This window comes from Chamaea fasciata, unplaced genomic scaffold (assembly GCF_029207755.1).
Source record: "Chamaea fasciata isolate MVZ Bird 193981 ecotype frontalis unplaced genomic scaffold, bChaFas1.0.hap1 SCAF_3, whole genome shotgun sequence".
NCBI classification, from domain to species: Eukaryota; Metazoa; Chordata; class Aves; order Passeriformes; family Sylviidae; genus Chamaea; species Chamaea fasciata.
Window position 1 is genome coordinate 40284803 of NW_027094088.1, and position 21453 is coordinate 40306255.

Consider the following 21453-nt stretch of genomic DNA (forward strand, 5'->3'; position numbering starts at 1 on the left):
CGTATTTGTATGAAGTTCATGCCAGGGAGTCTCTTACAGTACCCTGGGTTCATGTCCTGCATAAATCATTTAGTTGATTTATATTTAATTGCATTGTGAGATTTTGTATAAAACAGCAAGTGTAAGGAAACAGTATATGACCGAAACAGTGAAAAATTTTTCATTAAAGGATTTCAGCTGCATATGTTAGTTAAATGTGTGTTTTATTATTCTTGTTGCGTTGAAAAATGAAGGGAAATTCACTGATTTTAGTACCACTAATCTCTGTAAATTCAGAATTGAAGTTAAATAGCTAGTTTGTAAAGAGGGGAAGCTACATCTTAGTCTTTTTTGAATTATTACTATTTCTGCTACAGTATAATTCAATTTATTCTGTGTTAATTAATTTTATTCCCAGTTATTTGGTCCAGGAATTCAGCCTCATCACTGTGACCTCACTAATATGGATGGAGTTGTTACTGTAACCCCGAGAAGCATTGATGCTGAAACCTATGTGGAAGGTCAGCGTATTTCAGAAACTACCATGCTGCAAAGTGGAATGAAGGTTCAGTTTGGGTCTTCTCATGTATTTAAGTTTGTGGATCCTACTCAGGACCATATTATTTCCAAAAGATCTACTGATGCAAGTCTTATGGTCAAAGGTCCAAGACACAAAACTGGGTGAGTAAAATTTATTTTCATCCTACTGAGGTTAGAAGGGGAACCTTGGGAAAGAATGAGAGCATTATGAATGGCCAGGGACTAGTGTGTGAACTTATTTAAAGTGTTAAGTATATAATTTTAATACTTGAGCTCCACCTTGTGATTTTATGTAGGATTAGCAAGTGTCTTTTTCCTTATGAAGTATTCAAGCAAGTTTTCCTCATGCTTACTTCTGTGTTAAAAATACTATAATGCCTTATTTTTATGTATTTCACAGTTCATCCGAGCTCCAGGAAAAGTCAAGAAGTTGCTGAATGTTTTCAGAGAGTCTGGTTTTTGTGGGTTTTTTTTTCAGATAATAACTTTCAAAGTTCCACTAAAAGGATCTGGAAACGAAGTAATCATGAAATTAGACTGTTAAGACAGGCAACTATGTATGTTTCAATATAACAACCACATTTTATAGTGTGATTACTGTGATAATTACACTGGTTTATGTGTTGCAAGGACTGACAGTCCAGAAGTCTACCCTGTTGTTTCTCATTCATATTTTTGATAGGTGCATAATTAAAATAATGATCATAGATTTTTGGACTCATAGGGGTTCAGGTGTTTAGTTCAAAAAAACCCAACATCTTATTTTCCATCTTCTCTGGGTCCAAACAAAGCTACTATTGTTAGTATACACATTATTGATAATGTAATTTAGAAAAGTAGCAAATTGGCTTGGAGATGAGTGAGAGAAAGATACCTTGGAAGCTAAGCTTATCTGCTGAGTTGATATAGATGTATGCTTTAACCATTTTTATTTTTTCTTCACTGTATTTTCATATGGAAGGACACTGCTTTTTGCAGGTCCCTGTCTGCAGGAAGACCTCCAGCCATGTGGCTGTCATGTAATATTCTTCCTTAAATCTTGAGTTCATTCTGCATTTAGTCTGCAGATCAATAAATCAGTGCTCCTGCAAATTTACGGTCAACTGGAAAGCACTGTATTACTGCAGAGCTTTATCTGGGCAATAAAATCTGTGGCAAAGGGCTGTTGCAGCTTGAACAATCAAATATTTTTTTAAATCTCTAGAATAAGGAGATAGTAACATGCATTACTATGATTTATGAATGATATACATTATATATTATGTTGTACATTTAATACTAAAGAGCTGAGTAAAAAATTATAGCTAGTCTACTGTGGTGAATGCAATTCAGTGAACATGTTTTGTGTGTATTATGTTTATGTGTGTCTTGGATCATCCGCAGACGGCAGGAAGAAGGAATTCTGCTGACCTGAGATATTCTAGGATATGTTGTTTTATTGCATGGGTCGTGGGTAAAAAGGGCCTTGCCTTCAGCCACCAGCCTCAGCTGAAGGAAAGTCCCAAAGAGGGAGGGAGAAAGAGCAAGGGGTAAGGGTTAAGAGAGAAGGGAGCGAGGGAGCCAGGTGGCAGGGATCAGAGAGCAGGAGGAAGAAGTAAGAGCTAAAAGAGGTAGAAGAGCCGGGAATAGAGAGCGAGGTCCTTCTTACAATGCATTATATCTCCTTTTGTGATGAATGCTCTAATTTACAGTGACCAACCAATACAAGACACAAAATCCTATAGAATCTACATATAGCCTATAAGAACTGCTACATTACCATACTATGTTATATTTTATAAACTCTAAAAACTACTCTTTAGACTTTTCTGTTTTGCTACATTGACCTTTGGTTCATTAGCCAGCTGAAAGGTATTGTTCAATCAAAAGGGATTCTCCTTAAGCTGGCTAGGCTATTGTTTTCAGGTTATATAGTAACTAAGACTCAGTATCCTACAACTCAAAGTAAGCTTCCATTTCTATTATAGATTTCATATTTTCAGAATCTTTTGCTAAACAATCGTATTTATAAGGTTTTCCTGATTCATCTTCCCCAACATGTGTGTTTATATTTTCTCACTTGACTGGAAAGAAATAAACTAAGCATCTCTTTTTGCAAATGACATTATCTGCATAAATATTTCTAGGTTTTAATAATATGAAGAACCAATACAGTATTAAAAAAAAAGTTAATATTAACTGGACTCATGATATAACCCTTGAATTTTAATTTACTAATTTTAGTTACTCTGTTCCTTGTTTGCTAAATGTTTAACAATATAACTTCTAAAACATACTGGAAATGTTATCTTGCTTATAGAGCTGTCCAGGAAACCACATTTGATCTGGAGGGAGATATTCACAGTGGAACAGCATTACCAGCAAGCAAGGTATTGTATTATGACTTAGTTAGCAATAAATAAGAACATGTGTAAGTTAAATCAAAATGACATCATCAGTAGTATTTGGGGTAGTGTGGCCAATTTATCGGTCTCCCCATCTGTTTTGCCTTGTGGATAGGCTCAGATACTATATGCATCATTATTTTAGATTTGGCGTTTGGGTTTTTTTTTCCAAAACCCTTTTGTTTAAATTTGTATTGGCATTGGGCATGCATCTCATGTCAAGAATAGTAACATCTTTTAGATAGGCAAACTCTCCAAACTTGTAGTTTCTCCCCAAATTGACTTCTGGAAAGTAGATTACATGCAGGTAGAGATTCTTGTTAGAACTGGCACATCGTTACCTTGTGTTTGTAGCATATGGCTGTTGTCATTTGTGACAGGGTAAATAAATATTTTATATAAAATGTGAAAGGGTGTTCAATTTTAATTTAACTAGGCCTTTAAAATTTAATGGATGTGACTTTAGACTTCAGTAGAGCTCCTGTACACACATTGACTAAACAAACTGTCTCTGCAGTCATAATTATAAACATTTTATGAGGTGATAATCTTTTCTTGTTTTCTTTCTGCACTTTCTGTTAATAGATTATGTGTCAGAATAGCATTTTCCAAGAGCAAACAAGTAGAGTAAATGACACAATGGTTAATGCCTTACTTGCTATGATCACATGCCTCAGATGAAATGAGAGAATGAATTACTTCAGCAGTATGAAATGGAATAATCTTCTCAGAACTACATTCCCTTCTATGTTTTATTTCTACTATTACAAAGCTGAAATACTTGTAAATAGTGATATTAATGCAGCAGTGATAGCTTTTGAATGTATTTTTAGTCTCATTTGTTTTCTTACCACAGTCTTTTGATTCAGTTTCTCTACTTTCTTTATAGCGTCGGACGCTGCTTTCTTTTATGTGTTCTTTACCTACTTCTGATAGGAATTTTAGTGATATTTTAGAAGGAAGAACAGAAACTTAGTAAACTAATAAAATGTCTTATAATTTCTCATACTAAGAGTTTCTGGCTTTATTATATAGCATACTTCATATCCTATTCACAGTCATTAGAAAAATAGTTCTAGTGGACCTAGGGATTGATGGGAAAATTTAGTTTCCTTTTTGGTTATAGTGCTTGAGACTGTGTACAATATCTTGTTAAAGCATTGATGAATCACTCATTTTCTAACATTTGCTTTCTTCTAAGTTTGCTTTTCTGTTTGGAAAAGGGGTGACAGTAAGTTTAATGAAAGTTCTCTGAGGTATGCTGGTGAAAAGTGATTTAGTTCAAACTCTTGCTTTGAGATGCGCTTGTTGGCAGGTTTTCCTATGTTGAAGCAAATTATTTAGTCCTAGAAATTTCTATGAAGTGTTGACGTTTTCTATTTTACTGATGTCTTGTTTTGTATTCTTTATGCTGAAAAAATTTTGCTATTTATTTTGCTCCTTAAAGCAATATATTTGTTCCATTCCTGACAGAGTTTGATTGAATTAGAAATCATAAATTAAAAGCTTCCTATTAAGGAGCATGAGGCACCAAAAGAAAACAAATTAAATGGTACATAAAAAAACACGGTTTGAATTGCCCCTTCTTGTATTGGAAATTTTGTACTGCCTGCCAGATCAGACTTTCCTTAAAATCAGGATAAATTATGTTATAGATGAGTAGTGCAAACACTTGGAACTATTGCAGAAGCAGAGTGGGGGAGCATGACTGGTTTTAAATTTGTAAATCCAATTAAATGTCTCTTACCTAAAGTTTTGATTCCCAACTCATTCTTACTTTGTGTTGATAGCTATGCAGCTTTTGATTAAAGATGTTTGAAAGCTGCATTATAAATTCTAGCAGTGCATTAGCAAAGGGCTGCTCTCAGCTCGCCCTTGTTGTCTGTTGCATTGGAAGCAGGCTCTTCAGTGCTTCACTGTGGTGAAAGCGCCTGCTGAGCTGTCACTCTCTGTGCCATACTCCCTTCTTCTGTTTCTCCATCTCTTTTCAAGCCTCAGCTTCATTTTAGTGGTGCTAGGCACAAACACTGGCTCATGCAGTGCTTGCATGCTAAGCACCTGTGTCTCTGTTCTGAATTAGAGCACCAGCAGGCTGGACGGTGACAGGACATCGTCCGCATCCAGCACAGCCGAGCGAGGAATGGTGAAGCCGATGATCAGAATAGACCAGCAGGATTACCGCAGACAGGACAGCAGGTAGGAAAAGTGGGAGCCATTACTTCTCAGAATCAAAAAAATGGATTTGTTTTTCCAGTAGATCAAGTGCTGCATTAGAGTGTTTTAAATCATCTGGGTTTCCCTAAGGAGAATGAGATTTCCTTTGAGATCTCTCTCCAAATAAAAGCCAGGATTAACAACCAAAGCAAAAATCTTCAAATTACTTAGAAATACCCAAAAATCAAATCCTTTACTTCACAATTCTGTTATTTGTGGTTCTCTTTTTGTAAAGTCAGGCTGATAGTCGTGTTTGATTGTTGATTTGCGGTTAGGTGTGTCATATAAAACGAAAAGTACAATTACTTAAAATTTTCATTTGTCAGTGGCAAGATGATGTGATATACTCTGGAGAGTGAAATAACCGGGTCATTGCTATGTCTGCTGTGCTGTTGTCAGCAGGTGTGGAGTCTCTGTCCTTGAAGATACTTAAAACCTGACTGGACAGGGTAGTGAGCAACTTGCTCTTGTTGACCCTGTTTTGAGCAGGGAAGTTCGATCAGATGATCTCTACAGTCTCCTATTACACCTCAGCAAATCAGTGAGAATGTGAATATTTTTTTTTTCAAAACCTTCAAAAAATACAAGATTGTATTGCTGTCTACATAAATCAGCTTTTAAATTTAGATGAACAGCTGTGATAAATGGATGAAATGTAAATGTGCTGCAGGATTAAAATGTGCAGTTACCCCAAGTTGTAAAGCTTGCAATATGAAGCTTTTTGTACCTTTGAATTGATATATTTTTCGCTAGACAGAAAAGAGAATTCCAGATGTGAGTGGCAGGAAAAAAATACAACCAAAAAAGGGCAGAAAACTGTGCTTCCACTTGAACTTGAATGTTCAAGTGTTCTATAGCCAGGGGTATCTTAAATACTTTCAGTGAAGTTAGACTAGAATACAACTCTGTTCTCAGTTCTCTGCACTCTCTTGTTAGAGTGCCTGGTCATCTTCAGATTCTTTTTTAAAATTTAATTAAGATTGTGAAGATTCAACTCCTTCCTGAATTAGTAGTATTTTAATTGTAATTTTCCTCATAAAAGGTGCACAAAGCTTCTTTCTGAACTTTTTATAGCCTGTCAGAAGTTCTTGAGGCTTCTGCTGTTAATGTTTCTTGATCTGTGCCTCTGTATGTGTATGAAGTTTATGAGATTTCTGTGAAGAGGATAATCTTGTGCTGTAGCTCTGTATTTCAAAAACACAGAGCCATCTGTGAGCTGTATCTTGGCTTCATTTTGTTGAGGGTTTTTTAACTTCTTAAATTCCTTCTAAAAGGAGTACTCATTGCTAGTTTTTACGAAGGTTTTTTCACTGTGGTTCCTGTGTGCAGAAAATATTTTTAGAGGCATCTAGATAACACTTTAATTTATGATAACTACAACCACACAGATCTTCATCACCAGCTCTGACATTGATACTTTATTTCTGTATATATCTTATATGTCTCTAGTATGTATTGTATATTATTTATCTAAATACAGCACTTCTATCATATTTCTCAGATACATTCATTGTAATCAATGATTACTGCATCAATTCCCAGACAACTAATTTACAGATAAAATTAAATTAACAATATTTAAAGAATACTTTGTATTAATTTGCCTCTTATGGCCAATTTCCAGAAGTCTGTAAGCAATCCTGCATTAATATCAGGTCTCATCATTTATGACACATTGTCTCTCATGGCCTGGGAGTCCAGTTCCTCTCTTAGTGGTGAAACTGATTTTGTTCTAAGGAAAATAAAATAAATCATGAGCCGAAATCTTTCACTAGTTTACTAGCCAGTTTGTTAAAATATTTCTATCTCTTATTACCATTCCTATAATGAAAGATTAAAAATTTCTCTGGAGTTGTCACTATTGTTCCGTTTTATAATGCTGTGTATAAGTAATTTTTCTATGGAAGTAATTAAGATCTCAGTGAAAAGATGGTGCACTTTTGACAGTGTGGAAGTAGTGACAAATTAGTTAATTTAAAATTTATGGCAATGAAAGGACACAGAATACTACAATTGACACACCACCTGTGTGCTTTTCATGAAGTCAGCATGCTGTCATGTTTGAAATGTAACTGAAATGGCAGACATTTGTGTACATACTGCTATGCTGTGCCTGCTCTTCCTTAACTTTTAGCTCCCCAGAAACTGGAGTTGCTGAGCACTTGTTATAATAAGTCATTGTCTAGGCGGCATAACTTGAGTTCTCTGCTGGTTTAAGGCTTTGCAAGTTTGTAAAACAGCAAGCAACCAAACCAACCCCCACCAAAACCCAAAGGTACCCCAGATTTTTGGATTCAATACGCTAAAATTTGGTTTTAGATCTTTTGACATCAGCCATCAAAATGATATTGTGGATTTTTACTACAGGAGATAACTGAATAAAGGCTTTCAGTGTTGTATCTCTGCCTTGTGGCATAACTAATAATCTTCAGGAGAATGAGGTTAATATAATTATATTACATTCCTTTCTTTATCAAAGTTGTTGGGGAAAGTAGAAAGCTGCCTGTTGTGTTACATGTGGTTAAAATGGTTATTGCATGCAGAAGATGTTAAGCTTTTACTCATTTCCTAAAAATAGGTGCCCAGCTGCAGAGGACAGCTCAGGTAATGCCTTTGTTTAAGGCAATGATAATAGGATGGAAATTAGGAAAAGGTTTTTCACCCAGATGGTGATTGGGCACTGCAACAACTTCCCAGTAAAGTGGTCACGGCACCAGCTTGACAGAGTTCAAGAAGCATTTGAACAATGCTCTCACGCACATGCTGTGACTCTTGTGGTGTCGTATGCAGGGCCAGGAGTTGGACTCAATGATTCTGATAGGTCCCTTCCTACTCAGGATATTCTGTGATTCTGTGAAATACATATTTAACCTTTTGCAGGCACCAGAAAAGTGAAAGCTCTGTTCAGCTTTCTACTCTGTGATTTCTCTGATGTGTTCTGGTAAGAAATAGCTCTGCAGTCAGTTTCAGTGAGGACAATTCTGATCGCTGTTTCTTAATATAGTGTAGCAGTAGCTATGTGGAGTAGGGACTGGGTTTGACCTCCTTTCCCTTTTTACCAGAAAAAAGGAGAAATAGGTTGACTAAGTCTTCATAAATTTTGAGGGCATGAAAGGCAGCAAAGTACATTTGTTGTAACCAAGCTGATGTTTCAGGCAAAGCTTCATTAAATTTCTTTCATGTGTCCATGAATCATTTGTTACTTGAATCCTGTCAATGGCAGATGGCAAACTGATCCTGTCTGTCTGCTGTGCAGCGCACAAGAGCGTGTTCATTAATATCACAGACTCCACAGTTCAAGTCTGTATTTTTATCTGTTGTGTTGCTGGCAAATACAGCTTGAATGGTTCTGGAGAAAAGGTAAAAAAGGGTCATGCTGTGGTAGGTTGTTGTGTCAATATTTGGAATCAGTGTCCTTGGAGAAATATGTAATCTTACAGTAATATCACCCATGTGGATTATTTGTTTCAATTTTTCTCATCTTTCTTTAGATCTCAGGATACCCATGGACCAGAACTGATACTGCCTGCCAGTATTGAATTCAGGGAAAGCTGTGAGTAAATTGTGAAGTTACAATACTAACCTGTTACTGCATTCTTCTATACTGTAATATTTCAGCCAGTTTGAAAACTTAAGGGTAATTTAAGTAAAGATTGAAAGAAACTGTGGCTGTACAGATGTATACAGACAGTCTAGTAGTGTAACTTGCTGTGTTGGGAGGGTGAACAGATACTTTAGATATTGAGGCATGTTCATGCATATCTTAATTCTGATTGCATTTCAACTCCTTATCTTCTGATATTCAGATCAAATGTGAAAAAAATTTTAATCCCATCTCCTCAACAGTACCTTGGATTCATTGTCTTCTGTGTAGTTCTGTATGCCTTGTGTAATAGCTTGCATCTTGGTCACAATCCATTTTCTATAAAATCTGATTAGGTTGACGTTGCCATTTAAAGTTTAATTTTTGTCCCCAGGTTTTTAAGGGCTCAGATCTGGTAGAAAAATAACATACTGGAGATTGTCCATACTTCAGATATTTGAAACTAAATAGATTTGTGAGCAAGCAAAGACTGATTTTTATTAGTATGAAGGCTTTGTTGGAGGAAAATGTGAAAGAGAAATCCTGCATTTTCTTGTTCCCTTGAAGATGCAAACTTTCAGTAGACAGGAAATGGTACAGAAATGTTTCCCCATGATCAGATTTTCTGGCTTTATATAGAAGTGTTTTGTTAGTGTGTCTAACTAACTGTAGTATGTAATAGACAACTCAGAGTTCAAATTCCTGTAAGTTGCTCTCCCTTCCTCTCCTTCTCCCAAAGAAAATCCTGTATGCCTCAAGGTATAAAATTGTTTTCTTTCATTTTCTTTCTGTCTTTGGGTTTATGACACATCGTTTCTTTTCCTCTTTGTCTACAGCTGAAGATGCCTTCTTATCTGCCATTATAAATTACACAAATAGCTCAACAGTTCATTTTAAGTTGTCACCAACATACGTTTTGTATATGACATGTCGGTATGTATTGTCCAGCCAATACAGACCTGACATCACTCCTGCTGAGCGTACTCACAAAGTCATTGCAATAGTCAACAAGATGGTGAACATGATGGAAGGAGTGATACAGGTGAGTTACTCTGCCAAAATATGTCAGGGGAGTGACCTGCGTTTTGTTGATAATCTAGCAAACTTCTTAGCCTTTTTCTTAGTCTGAGCCTTAACAGCAGTTGATTAAACAATAATACCTGCATTGACTGCCCTTACGAAGGGCAGTCACTGCTCTTATGTCAGTGAATAATGTCAGTGGTAAGAAACTCTCTCCTGAGCAATGTGGGAAGTTAGGGAGTGGCTGTTGCTCTCAAGATGATGTTCTCTGACAAGTGATGACTCTTTTCTAGAAGGTAAGATCTTTGCAAACATTTCTGTCTGTAAACCCTTGTAAAACAAGTTGGATGGGGCTATTAAAGAGTACTGTATAGGTAGCATTTGTTTGCACTGACTGATACTTGAAATGATCATATTAAAAAGGATCGTGACTTTTAAATTTTGACCCTGTTACTTTTGCAACTTTTGTAACCACGAAACATAAAACATCTTGAACATAAAACTTGGACAACTTGAACCAAGCTGACACAACTGCTTTGTAAAGAGAAATACAAGTTCTCAAATGTTACAACATTTTATATCTAGTCTAACACTCTTTGTACTATATGTGCAAGACTTCTTGCACATCACAGGCGGGATTCTGTTTTGTGTAGAAATGCAAGATAAGATCCACTGGATTGTCTGTGATATTAGACAATACCTTGCATTGTACACCTTGCATTGATAAAACACACTGGTCATTTTCTCAAAAAGGAATCCTATTTCATGTATCCTCAGTAATTAATGAATTAAACTTCTTTGTCTGTACTTTTTTCTCAGAAGAAAAATTGAAATCTGTTTCAAAATTTATTAAAACAGGTGTGTTTGTTGCAAATAGTGCTGCCAGATTAGCAGCAAGGATCCTGCTGCACTAAGTGCTGTACAGGCATAACAAATGTGTCAGTCCTGCCTTAGAGAATTTACAATGCAAGTGTTACAGAACAGCTTGATTAAGGGAGAGTAAGAAAGTAAACAACAGGAGTGGCATGAAACTCATAGCAAACCAAAATTGTTCAGCTTCTGTTCAGGTTTTGGAAAGATATAGGGAAGTTTTCAGCAGTGGAATGTTAGCTCTAGACACCTGTGTAATGTTGTATAACAGGCTGCCGCCTTTCACAAGAAAGATGGGGAGGAAATGCTGGTGTTGAGGACGCTTTGCAATAAGAAAGTAAGATTTGCCCTTCTGTGTATATTCCAAAGCTGATCAGAGACTTAACAGCAGTTTGCTTCTGAAGTGAAGAACTAGTATGTTGCTTTGAATCTTGATGTCACAGGCAATGGATATTTGATAAAATTGAAATAGGATCAGCAATTGATATTCAGGCTCTTTTACTTAAAGAAAAAGAAATTAAATCTGACTGTAGAGGAGAGGAGACTGGCTATAGGGGAGAGCATGAACTGGCAAGAGCCTGCAGATAAGCAGTTCAGCAGCTAGAACAGAAAGTACACGGAGAAGGGTAGGCTTCACATATAAACTGGAAGTTACAGGTCTGAGTCAAAGAAAGTCATTCAGTTTATGTAACTAATGTATACTAGTTCTAGCGAACCTGAAAGACTTGTACTGACAGAGGTGGGCACAGTGGGAAAGCAGAGATAAAGTTTTCTGTTCTTATTGTTGAATGGCTACAAGGTGGCTGCTAGAAGATACTAGTGGGGTGAACTCAAACATGGGTTTCATTTGAAAACAAAGCCAGCAAGTAGATTATCCTGTGAAAATGTTCATTTACCGCACTGAGAAAGGCTTCCCAAGTCACATGAAGCCTTGTGGTTGTAAGCAAATGTATTTTCTGTAATCCTGCTAATACTATTACAAAACTGTTAAACCCAGCTGTCCTTTGTGGAAGGCCATTTCTACAGGCTTGTAACTTCAGCTGGAATCTGATCTCCAAACTAAATCTTGAGGAGCACACCAGCAAGGAAGCAGCATTTGTTGGTTGCCTAGTTGCAAGAAATAAACTGAAAGGGGTCAGAGGTTGCATAAAAATTGGTAGAAGGTTCATTCAAACGTCACTGTGAAGGAGCCAGAGTAAAGGGAGGAAAATACACCAGGGAGAAAAGAGTAAAACTTGAGTGAATTTCAAGGTTAATAGGCTGAAGGCAAAGAAATATATTATTTCTAATGACCAGCAAGATGTCTTTAGCTTGGACCTGTCTTAGTGGAGTAGAAGCAGTACAAGCTAAGCTAAGTCAAATCATTTTTTCTAAGGTGTAACATAAATGGTTGTATTTATGGCTGTCACAGTCAAATTACAATGTAGGAAGTTATATCACAATAGCTTTTTTGGTGTGTCAAGTGTAAGGCATTACTGCACTGAAGGGGATCTGATGGTGTGAGAGACAGAGAAAACAAATGAGAGACAAGGGAAGAGAGGCACCCAAAACAGAAGTAGTGAGAAGTACAGACTCCAGTGCTGTGTTGAGGGAGTAAATTAATGGCTGACATCCTGATTTTGCTTGTCTAGATCAGAAAGCTATCAAGTGTCTTTGTGAAGTTGCTCAAGAAGTATTTGCTAACAAATCTAATACTTGATGTGTAATGTTTGTATCCAAATATTATGGATGACTTTGTATGATACAGGTATAAAATAGGAGAGATCTATGAGAAGGCTTAGTGCTTTTGATAAAAAAAGCAGGATTAGAAATTTAGTTCATATTAAAAATCCTTTTTTTTTTTTTGTACCCTTATTTTTTTTTCCCAAATCATTCTGTGGCATTATCCATCCTTTTTAAATTTTAACATTTGTTTGTAGAAAGAGCATTTCCTTTTGTTCTGTGCCAACACATCTTCAGTCAGTTAAGAGTGCTTTGGTTGAAAAGGGGGAGGAAACAAGCAGCAATTTGGCGTTTTGAGCTCTAACTAAAATTAAAATAGTAGCACCTCAAATATTTGCATCTAAGCTCACTGTATTGCAGGTAGGGGAGAGTGATCTGAACAGAGAGCAAAAAATAATTAAGAGCTCAGTTCTAAATAATTAGACAAACATCTGGTGGGTTCTTTTTTTTCTTTTAACTCAGTGTAGCTTTATATTTACTAACATTTAAGAAACTTAGTGTGGTATTTAATTTGACTCTTTCTGTTGTTTCAAACAATCTTTTTGTTCTTAAATTGAAAAGTTATGTATTAAATCTGTCCTAGGTGTTCTGTGTATTTTGTTTGCTTTTGAATGTTGTTGTTTGGTTGTTGGTTTGGTTTTTTTTTTTTTTCTTTTTGGATGGGGAGTTTCTGTTCCCTCTTTGTGTGTGTTTGTGTATTGTCTCTATTGCAGCAGTGTGGGAAAATGGCTCCCAGGATCTTGTTTGGATGGCTAGTTACCCCATTGCCTGCAAAAATTTTTGCAAGGTTTTTCTGGCACACTGAGCATGGAATAACCAGTCTGGGATGGCAACTAGATTAAGGCATTAATTCCTTGAATGAATCATGACATGTAGGCACTTCAGTTCGTAGCTGTTGTGCTACTGGTCCTATTAAAATAATTAACTTTTTAGAAGGAGCTCAGTTACATCGTAGCTACTGATTAATGCATCTGTGTATAACTGTGAACATGTGTTGTACCTTCATATTTAGTGTTTGATTTCTGAAGCTTTCATGATTGTTCACAAGTTTCTTTCTTCTATTCTGTTTGATTTCCTTCGTCCGTTTTTCTCCAGGAGGTAGACCAGGTTGATCAGGTAGGATATATTTGCTGGGAACTGATCCTAGCTATGTTGGCTTAGCTCAGTTTCTCATGCTGCTTCCATATCAAAATACAATACTCAAACAGCTGGACTTGAACAGTTCATAACACTCATTCAGCAACTGGAACATGCAGTACTAAAATCCTTTTTTGACTTTGCAACTTTTACGGCATTCCATAATTTCTGCTTAACGCACTTCAATGTGGATATGAAATGACCAAAGTTCTTTTTTCTTCCCTTTATTTTCTTTTTTTGTTTTCTGTGGTTCCTATTCTTTGGATTTCATCTGAGGTTGCCTGGCCTGGCATTTGTGGTCGGGAGATGGTGAGATAGATCAGTACTTGATACTGAATCACATGGTATCAAAGCCAGTGAGCGCAGTATCAGCGTGGCAGTGGGCAGTAGTGAATATGCGCTTTTAAAAGTGCACAGATTACCAGATACTGCATCTGCTAAGCTCTTAGCACTGTGTAATGAGATGCTTACACTGTGGCTTTCATTGATATGGCTATTGGCAATTTGTTAGCATTTCATGTGTTCAGTGAACATGTTAAAATTGAACTCAGTAGTTACGGCAATTGCGGTATTACGTACAAACATTTTGCAAATATCTGGTATCTGAGAGATGTTTGGTGAAATGGGAAGAGGTACTGGTCTATCTTTTGGAGTCTTTTTAAGCTGCCATGCTTTATCAGAAAATTATTTCCCTGTATTATTTCTTGCTTCTTTCCACTTGCAGAAACAGAAGAATATTGCTGGGGCCCTTGCCTTTTGGATGGCAAATGCATCTGAACTACTTAATTTCATAAAGCAAGACAGAGATCTTAGCCGAATTACTGTGGATGCACAAGATGTTTTGGCACACTTGGTTCAAATGGCATTCAAGTAAGGCTATCAAACTTCTGTTTAAATTACCATTTTCTCTGTTTCTGTGATTTATAGAACAACTTCACATTTCTGCCAAATTTTAGATGTTGCAATAATGTCCTTTGTGTATGTATTGTTAAATATCTGAGGGGAAAACTTAAAAGAATGGCCTAGACTTACTTCTTAAGACAGATGCCCTGTTTTGTGAATATGGATCACTGAGTTGTGCAAGAGTTTCGTCTGTTAGATGATCTCTTGGTAGTAGAGCTGCCAGTGAAAATTTTAGGGAAATTTAGTTTGTGTTGATTGCTTTCTCCTAAATGTGAAACTGTGAGGAAAGGTTAGTTTTGCTGTTAGCATGTAAAATCCTGGGTCTTCAAAGTAATGAATCTTACGCTTTTTAAGGGCTTTTAAATATAATCTACTTTCATGATTCTCATAAATAGCAATTTAAAGAGTGGTTTTTTTGCACAGATTTACCTAAAAAAGGAAGGACAGTTTTTGGCTTGGAGTAAAAATCAAGCTATACGTCTCAGCTCAGGCAATTACAATAGTAATTAAAGAAAAGAATTGAATGAAATATCAAAATGGGAAGGGAAGCACTCAGAGGAAAGTGTCCTTGAATAAAGATAACAATATTGGCTGAGCACAGCATTAATCAAAAAGAAAGGCTAATTTTTGTTCATATCCAGATTTTTTTCCTCTTCTCTGAACCACTACTGAACAAGTATTTCTCAACAAGTTTGAAAATCAGAAACTAGTATTTGGAGAAGTCCCAGTGTACCTTGGGGGACTTAGACCCAGCCTACTCCCATTTGTAGAATGATTATTTTAAATACAATATTTTCATTTTTCTGTAATATGAAATACTGTATTGTGCGCCCTTTTTATACTGTGGCAGGACTGGAAGACCCAACCATGGTTTAGCTTTGAGGGGCTGTGTTTCTCACAAGAGCAATATGTGTAGTTTTTGAAACCTTGTCATTGCTTTCTGAGCTTTCAAAAGGTTTCAGGGGAGCACCAGACCCCTTTGTATGGATTCCCACAGATTCTTTTTTTTTTTTCTGCTGGTAAATTTTTGGCAAGTAGGGTATAGCAATTAGCTATTTTGAGAAAGTATTTCAATTTTTATTGCATCTCTAAATCATTAGCTGTTAATGAAGCTGTGCCTTTTGCCACAGCTCAGTGTCTTGAGTCGGTGTCTTAAAATAACTTCCTGCTAGTTTAATTGGCCAGGTAGTCATCAAAGACAGAATATTGCTGTGGCTAGGAAGGCATGGTACTGTATCTCTCTATATAGATTATGAGCAGTCTGGATGCAAAATTATTCTAGAATTTTACCTGTGTGGATTTTCCCTAAGTATAGTGTAACATGGCAGATTCCAAATGCATGTATTAAACTTCTGGAGACCCCTGGAATATATACTTAGAAGGCAAATAAAAAAGCACAACTGAAGCTTGAACAGAAAGAAGTCTGCTGTGAAAATGTCACTTGATGGTAACTGGCATACTCCAGGACTTGTTGAAATTACCATGGGTTTAATTTCTAGCAATAGTGGGTATTTCATGAAAAATGTTTCCAGTGAAACGAAGGGAGAGTTTTAGAAAGCCATGAAATATTTTCTTGTATACATGTGTTTACAGTCTGATTCCTTTTGAGTTTCAGTTCAGTTCTTAACAGAAAATATATTAGCAAAAACAAAGTTAAAGATAATGTTTAATTATTTGAAGAGAGAGGATACTAAAATTTTCATTTCGGGGTAGTTAAAGGTAAGAGAAATAAAAGAATCAAAAAAATTTCTCACAGAAAGCCGTAGGACCATTTCAAGATTTGGTGTGTTGCGTCACAACGTGATTTTTTTTTTAAGTATTACTCTTGCGAGATTTTAAGACAAAAAAAAGTTTATATCTGTTTGGAAAAAAATATTCTTGAAAACTTATGGAGCCCAAGATTGGCCTGACAGCACCTCTACATGTAGCATGTGACTGTCTCTTACCGGTGTGGTAGTAATATTGCATGTAAATGCTTTGTGCTTGTTGCCCGTCAACCTAATTCTTTGTCCTATGTTTTCAGGAAATTCATGGGAAAATTGGTCTCTCAGGCCTTTAAAAAAGTATTACTGGGTTTCCTATAATCATTTTCATAACACAAAAATTTCAAGAATCTTGTAATTTGAAAAACTCTTTTCTTTAGAACCATTTGTAATAAACACATGGAAGATTTAAAATTCACCTTTTTCCATTCCCTTCCAGGTACCTGGTTCATTGTCTGCAGTCAGAACTTAATAACTACATGCCAGCATTCCTTGATGATCCAGAAGAAAATAATCCTCAGAGGCCTAAAATAGGTTAGGCTACTTGATCGTAGTGTCTTCTAAACCGTACCATTAATTTTTAAGAAAAAAAGTCTATGTATTACTAGTGGTACTACATTTACCAGTTACCTTAACCCCTGAGAATTATTTGGATCAATCTTGTATGGATGATTTAGCTCTCTGCTGAGTTTGAGTCACTTAAATCTGTATCCTTGTGATGGGGATTCTGAAACTGGATGCTGTGCTCCAGATGCAGTGTCGCAATGCTGAATGCATAGGAAGGGATGCTTCCCTCTCTCCTGCTAGCTGCACTGCTGCTGACTAAGCAGCATGGATACCTTTCAAGCAACGACACACTGTTCAATCCCATTCAACTTGATGTTTACTAGGATCTCCCCATAATTTCGATCAGGGTTGCTTTCTGTCCAGGTGGCACCTGTACTGTGCTGTTGCCCAGACTTACTCTGTCCCACGTGCAGGACTTGGCAGTTGCCTTTGACCTTCATGAAGTCCTTGTCAGCCCGTTTCTCCAGCCTACTGAGGACCTTCTGGAAAATACTGCTGCTCTTTAGTGTATCAGTATTTTGCCCCCCTCTTGGTGTAACCTGTGAACTTGCACTTGTGAATGTGCTCCATCAGATTCCTCAGATCATTAATTAAAGTCATTAATTAAACAACCTCACCTCAAAACACGAGAGAAATCACTAATCCGTGATTGCCAACTGGACGCTGTATCTGCAAATCCACCAAGTCCTATGGTCCAACAAATACTCTCCATGTATTGCTCTCAGTTTTTTCAGTCCTCACCTTGGCAGTTTGGCTGTAGAGAGGTTGTGGGAGAACCTGATCAAGAGCCTCCCAGCTACTAGGGTCAGGCTGACTGGCAGTGTAAATTCCTGCCAGGGTTCCCTGCCATGATGCTTGAAACATAATGCTTGCTTCACGGGAATGAACCTTTCTGGGCTCTTCCTGTCTACCAGAGCACCCTGCGCAATGTGTGCTATCACCCTGTGTCTGTGCTCAGACTTCTAATGCCTCAATAATTGAAGGAAAAGTGATCTGCAGAACAATTAAATAGAGCATTCTGTTGAACTATGAAGAATATTTATACAAATTTCATAGATACTTTCTGGTACTTTATGTATTAAGCTGTCTGTTCCTGCTTTTTCTCCTGCATTGAGCCTTTAAGGAAGACTGAAGATGCACTGCTATGTTTGTAATGCCCTGTACTGTGAGAGTACGTCTGGGGACACAAACCCAGAAAATGTAGCAAACTGATACTTTTCTGGGTTTAAAGACTTCTGTAGTATTTAAACCCAGATACTTTATTTCAACCTGATAGTTTTCTGGGAATAAAAGCAGATGCTATTCTTACTTCAGTTATTTTTGAGCTGCCTTATAGATTTCTTAAAACGTACAGATATTTTTTTCAGTCACAATCCTGAGTTTCAAATCTAAAAAAAACTAATGTTCTCTTCAAAAGAGATTTCTGATTAAAAGTATTTAAAGAAGACCTGGAGATAAATGTGTTGCTTCCACTAGGAAGCTTATGTGGGTGTTTGCTCTTGGTGACGCTAATAGAAGTCCCTGTTGCTTGTTAGGTAACACTGCAATGGAGTAATTGGAAAATGTGAGTTTGAACAACGTTTTAAAGATTTGATGTGTAAACAGAAGGTGCATTCTATAGTTTAAGTGCATCATACAATGCAAATAACTTCTGCTGAAATTTCTGAGTAGAATTTGATACTTAGAAGAAGCTGTGGAATAAGTGGAATATGCATTTGAAACAGTAGAATATGGAGGTTGCAACTTGTTAGAAGAACTAATAGAAAAATCAGTTTACTAAAGTGAAGATGTGATTTAAATGTCAGGTATAGCCAGTTATCTACTTGTATGATAAATATTTTCCCCAAGAATTTATTTTCATTTCGGGGGTTACGTTTCACCTAGCCTTTAATGTTGCTCTATCTTTAAAATCATGGAGCAGTAAATGTATTTCTGAAACACATTCTGTGTAACTTAAATACATGTAGGTTCCACCTAGCATTCTCCAGCCTGATTTTAGTGTCTTTGTGTTATTGCTTAAACCGGGTGTACCCCTGCAGTTTGTGAACACGAGTGACTTTTTGTTTTATCTCTGTAGATGATGTGCTGCATACCTTGACTGGAGCCATGTCCCTGTTGCGGCGATGCAGAGTGAATGCTGCTCTCACCATACAGCTCTTCTCTCAGCTGTTTCATTTTATCAACATGTGGCTTTTTAACAGATTAGTTACAGCCCCAGATTCAGGGTTATGTTCACATTACTGGGGAGCTATCGTTCGCCAGCAGCTCGGTCACATTGAAGCCTGGGCAGAAAAACAAGGTTTAGAATTGGCTGCTGATTGCCACCTGAGCAGAATAGTACAGGTGAGTGTACTTGTGATTAACACTTCTCACATATTTGTATATTCAAAGAGAATATTTGCCTATGCTGTGTTGGTAAAAAATAGCATGTGGACAAGTACAGCTTGTGTGAATCAGTCCTGGAATGCTGTGGTAGCTTTGAGGTAAAGACACAAAACACGTTTTCAGTAATGTTAATGTTTAAGTAGTGAGTGAAATTAATAGTGAACATGGCTGTTAAATTTCTATTTGTAAGATTGAGCTGTAACTATACGGAACAGACAGGAAGAGTAGCTGAAAAATTGATATGCTTCATTTATGACAGACTTAGTATTAATTCATCTTTTGGTACAGGAGATGTGTTTAGTGTTTGTTTGGGTGGCTATTTATGTTGCTTCTCTTACAAATCTGTCTTCTTGCTTTCTCTTTTCCTGTCTCTTATCTAAAGAACATTTAGACACAAGGCTTAAGGTTTTATTCTGGTTTGAATTTGTCATCTGGGACTTTTTTCTCCCCTCTAGGCAACCACATTGCTTACCATGGACAAATACTCACATGCAGATGTTCCAAATATTAACAGTACTTGCTTTAAGCTGAATTCTCTGCAGCTACAAGCTTTGTTGCAGAATTATCACTGTGCTCCAGATGAACCACTCATCCCAACAGTAAGTCTCTTCTATCACTCATTGAGCAGTTTTAACTTACCTGAGATAAAAAAAAAAAAACACCACCAGCTGTAAATAGCTGTCTTATCTTTGGTGCATATACTTCACTGATTCAAGCAAGGTGTTAACAAGAATCTCTTGCACTGAGTTGGAAAGGAAGGTACCATTCCATTTTGCACATATTCAGAGAGGTGTCACTGCATCTTACACCATTTGTCATGAAATACAGAAAGGTGCTAGAAGAGAGAACAGAGCACCGCTAAAATCTGGTTCTGTGTGTAACCAGAAGGAACAAAATTTGATAATTTGTAGAAATCAAAGGAAAGCTTCAGAAACACTGCACTTCTAGACATGTAGGATGTAAATATCCAGGGATTTTGAATCCCTTCATACAAGCTGTAGACAGATTGTCCTTTGATTAACATATTAATACCTGAAATAAATAAATAAACAAACAAATGAATGTGTATATGTATAATGTTGCTTTTGGGACTGTAGTTTGATGTTGATGTTTACAACGACTAAGTTTTATCCATGGCAAAATTCAAAAGACAGCTGTGTTTCTTGCAGAATTGTAAAAAACAGTCTTCAGGTAAACTTTGATAGTTCAATGATATCAAACAGAACGGAAAGGCAGAGGCAGTCTAATATTTATTAATATTTATATAGCTGAATGCATTGTTTGCAAAGTCCATCTTTTATTAACTTTGGATATATTTGTTTATTAAGTCAGAAGCACTGATACTACAGCTCAAAATGTGTTGAGGGAATGGGAAAAAGGACTTGTAGGTTGGAGATGTATTTATGTATTGGCTACCAAACTACAAAGTCTTTTGATGAAGAACATAACCTATATTACCTGTTTACACATAGGTAGTATTGTACAATAATAATAATAATAATAATCCATTGTTGCTTGGTTTATTATTATTATTATTACTATATTAAAAACATGCACTGCAAGTTTGGAAAGTACTGAAGTAAAAATAAGAACGTCTGTCACATTTGCTAATACTGTTATCTATGGGATTTTATAAAATAAAGCAATGCAGTGTACTGACTCTACATAACAGAGCCAAAGAAGTTTTATATCTGGTAATTTATTTTTCAAATTGATTTTTCATGCAATCTTAGCATCTTCTTAATGTAAGGTTTTTAAAAAAAGTTTTCAAATTATCCCTTTTTCGTAACGATGTATTTCTGCCTTCTGTCCAGGAGTTGATAGAGAATGTAGTAACTGTTGCAGAAAATACGGCTGATGAACTTGCTCGCAGCGATGGCCGAGAAGTCCAGCTGGAAGAGGATCCTGACTTACAGCTACCTTTTCTTTTACCAGAAGATGGCTATTCCTGTGATGTTGTCAGAAATGTTCCAAGTGGTTTACAAGAATTTTTAGATCCACTCTGTCAAAGAGGTTAGTTCTTTAGTTGTTCTACAATGGTCGGTGTAGCAAACACAGAATGTAGAATATGTTTTAGTTAAGTGTAAGCCACTTTTTCTTTGTGTATGATTCAGTCTTTTTTATACTATGGTCTTCAAGTGCTTGCTTATGCAAGCCGTTAAAATTATTAAAGCTTTTTTAATTCTTACCCTTTCTCCCTATCCCTTTCTTTCAGTTTTCAAGGTTCTAAGTAAGCAGTGCTGAGTTACTCGTGCCTGCTGAAACGTTGTTTTGCCTTTGCTCCAAAACTTTTGATTTTTAAAATTAATGTGAAATGAATAGCTAAAATCAATTATTTTTTTTACTCATCAGCTGCTTCCATGTAACATTTAAAACCAGCATGAGC

General features: G+C 36.5%; 1 protein-coding gene across 20 annotated transcripts in view; it reads left to right on the forward strand.

The window, feature by feature from the left end:
- AFDN (afadin, adherens junction formation factor) overlaps positions 1-21453 on the forward strand; it is a 114877-nt gene that overhangs the window by 51496 nt on the left and 41928 nt on the right. For 12 of the 20 annotated variants that reach the window (XM_066178679.1, XM_066178681.1, XM_066178680.1 and 9 more), the window contains 11 exons: positions 398-660; positions 2819-2888; positions 4984-5099; positions 8609-8670; positions 9537-9742; positions 13408-13428; positions 14174-14319; positions 16555-16649; positions 18760-19025; positions 19523-19666; positions 20882-21080. In XM_066178679.1, coding sequence (XP_066034776.1) covers positions 398-660; positions 2819-2888; positions 4984-5099; positions 8609-8670; positions 9537-9742; positions 13408-13428; positions 14174-14319; positions 16555-16649; positions 18760-19025; positions 19523-19666; positions 20882-21080 — 1588 coding nt within the window. The remainder of the gene's footprint in view (positions 1-397; positions 661-2818; positions 2889-4983; positions 5100-8608; positions 8671-9536; positions 9743-13407; positions 13429-14173; positions 14320-16554; positions 16650-18759; positions 19026-19522; positions 19667-20881; positions 21081-21453) is intronic. The other 8 variants (XM_066178684.1, XM_066178686.1, XM_066178683.1 and 5 more) reach the window with 1 other exon arrangement.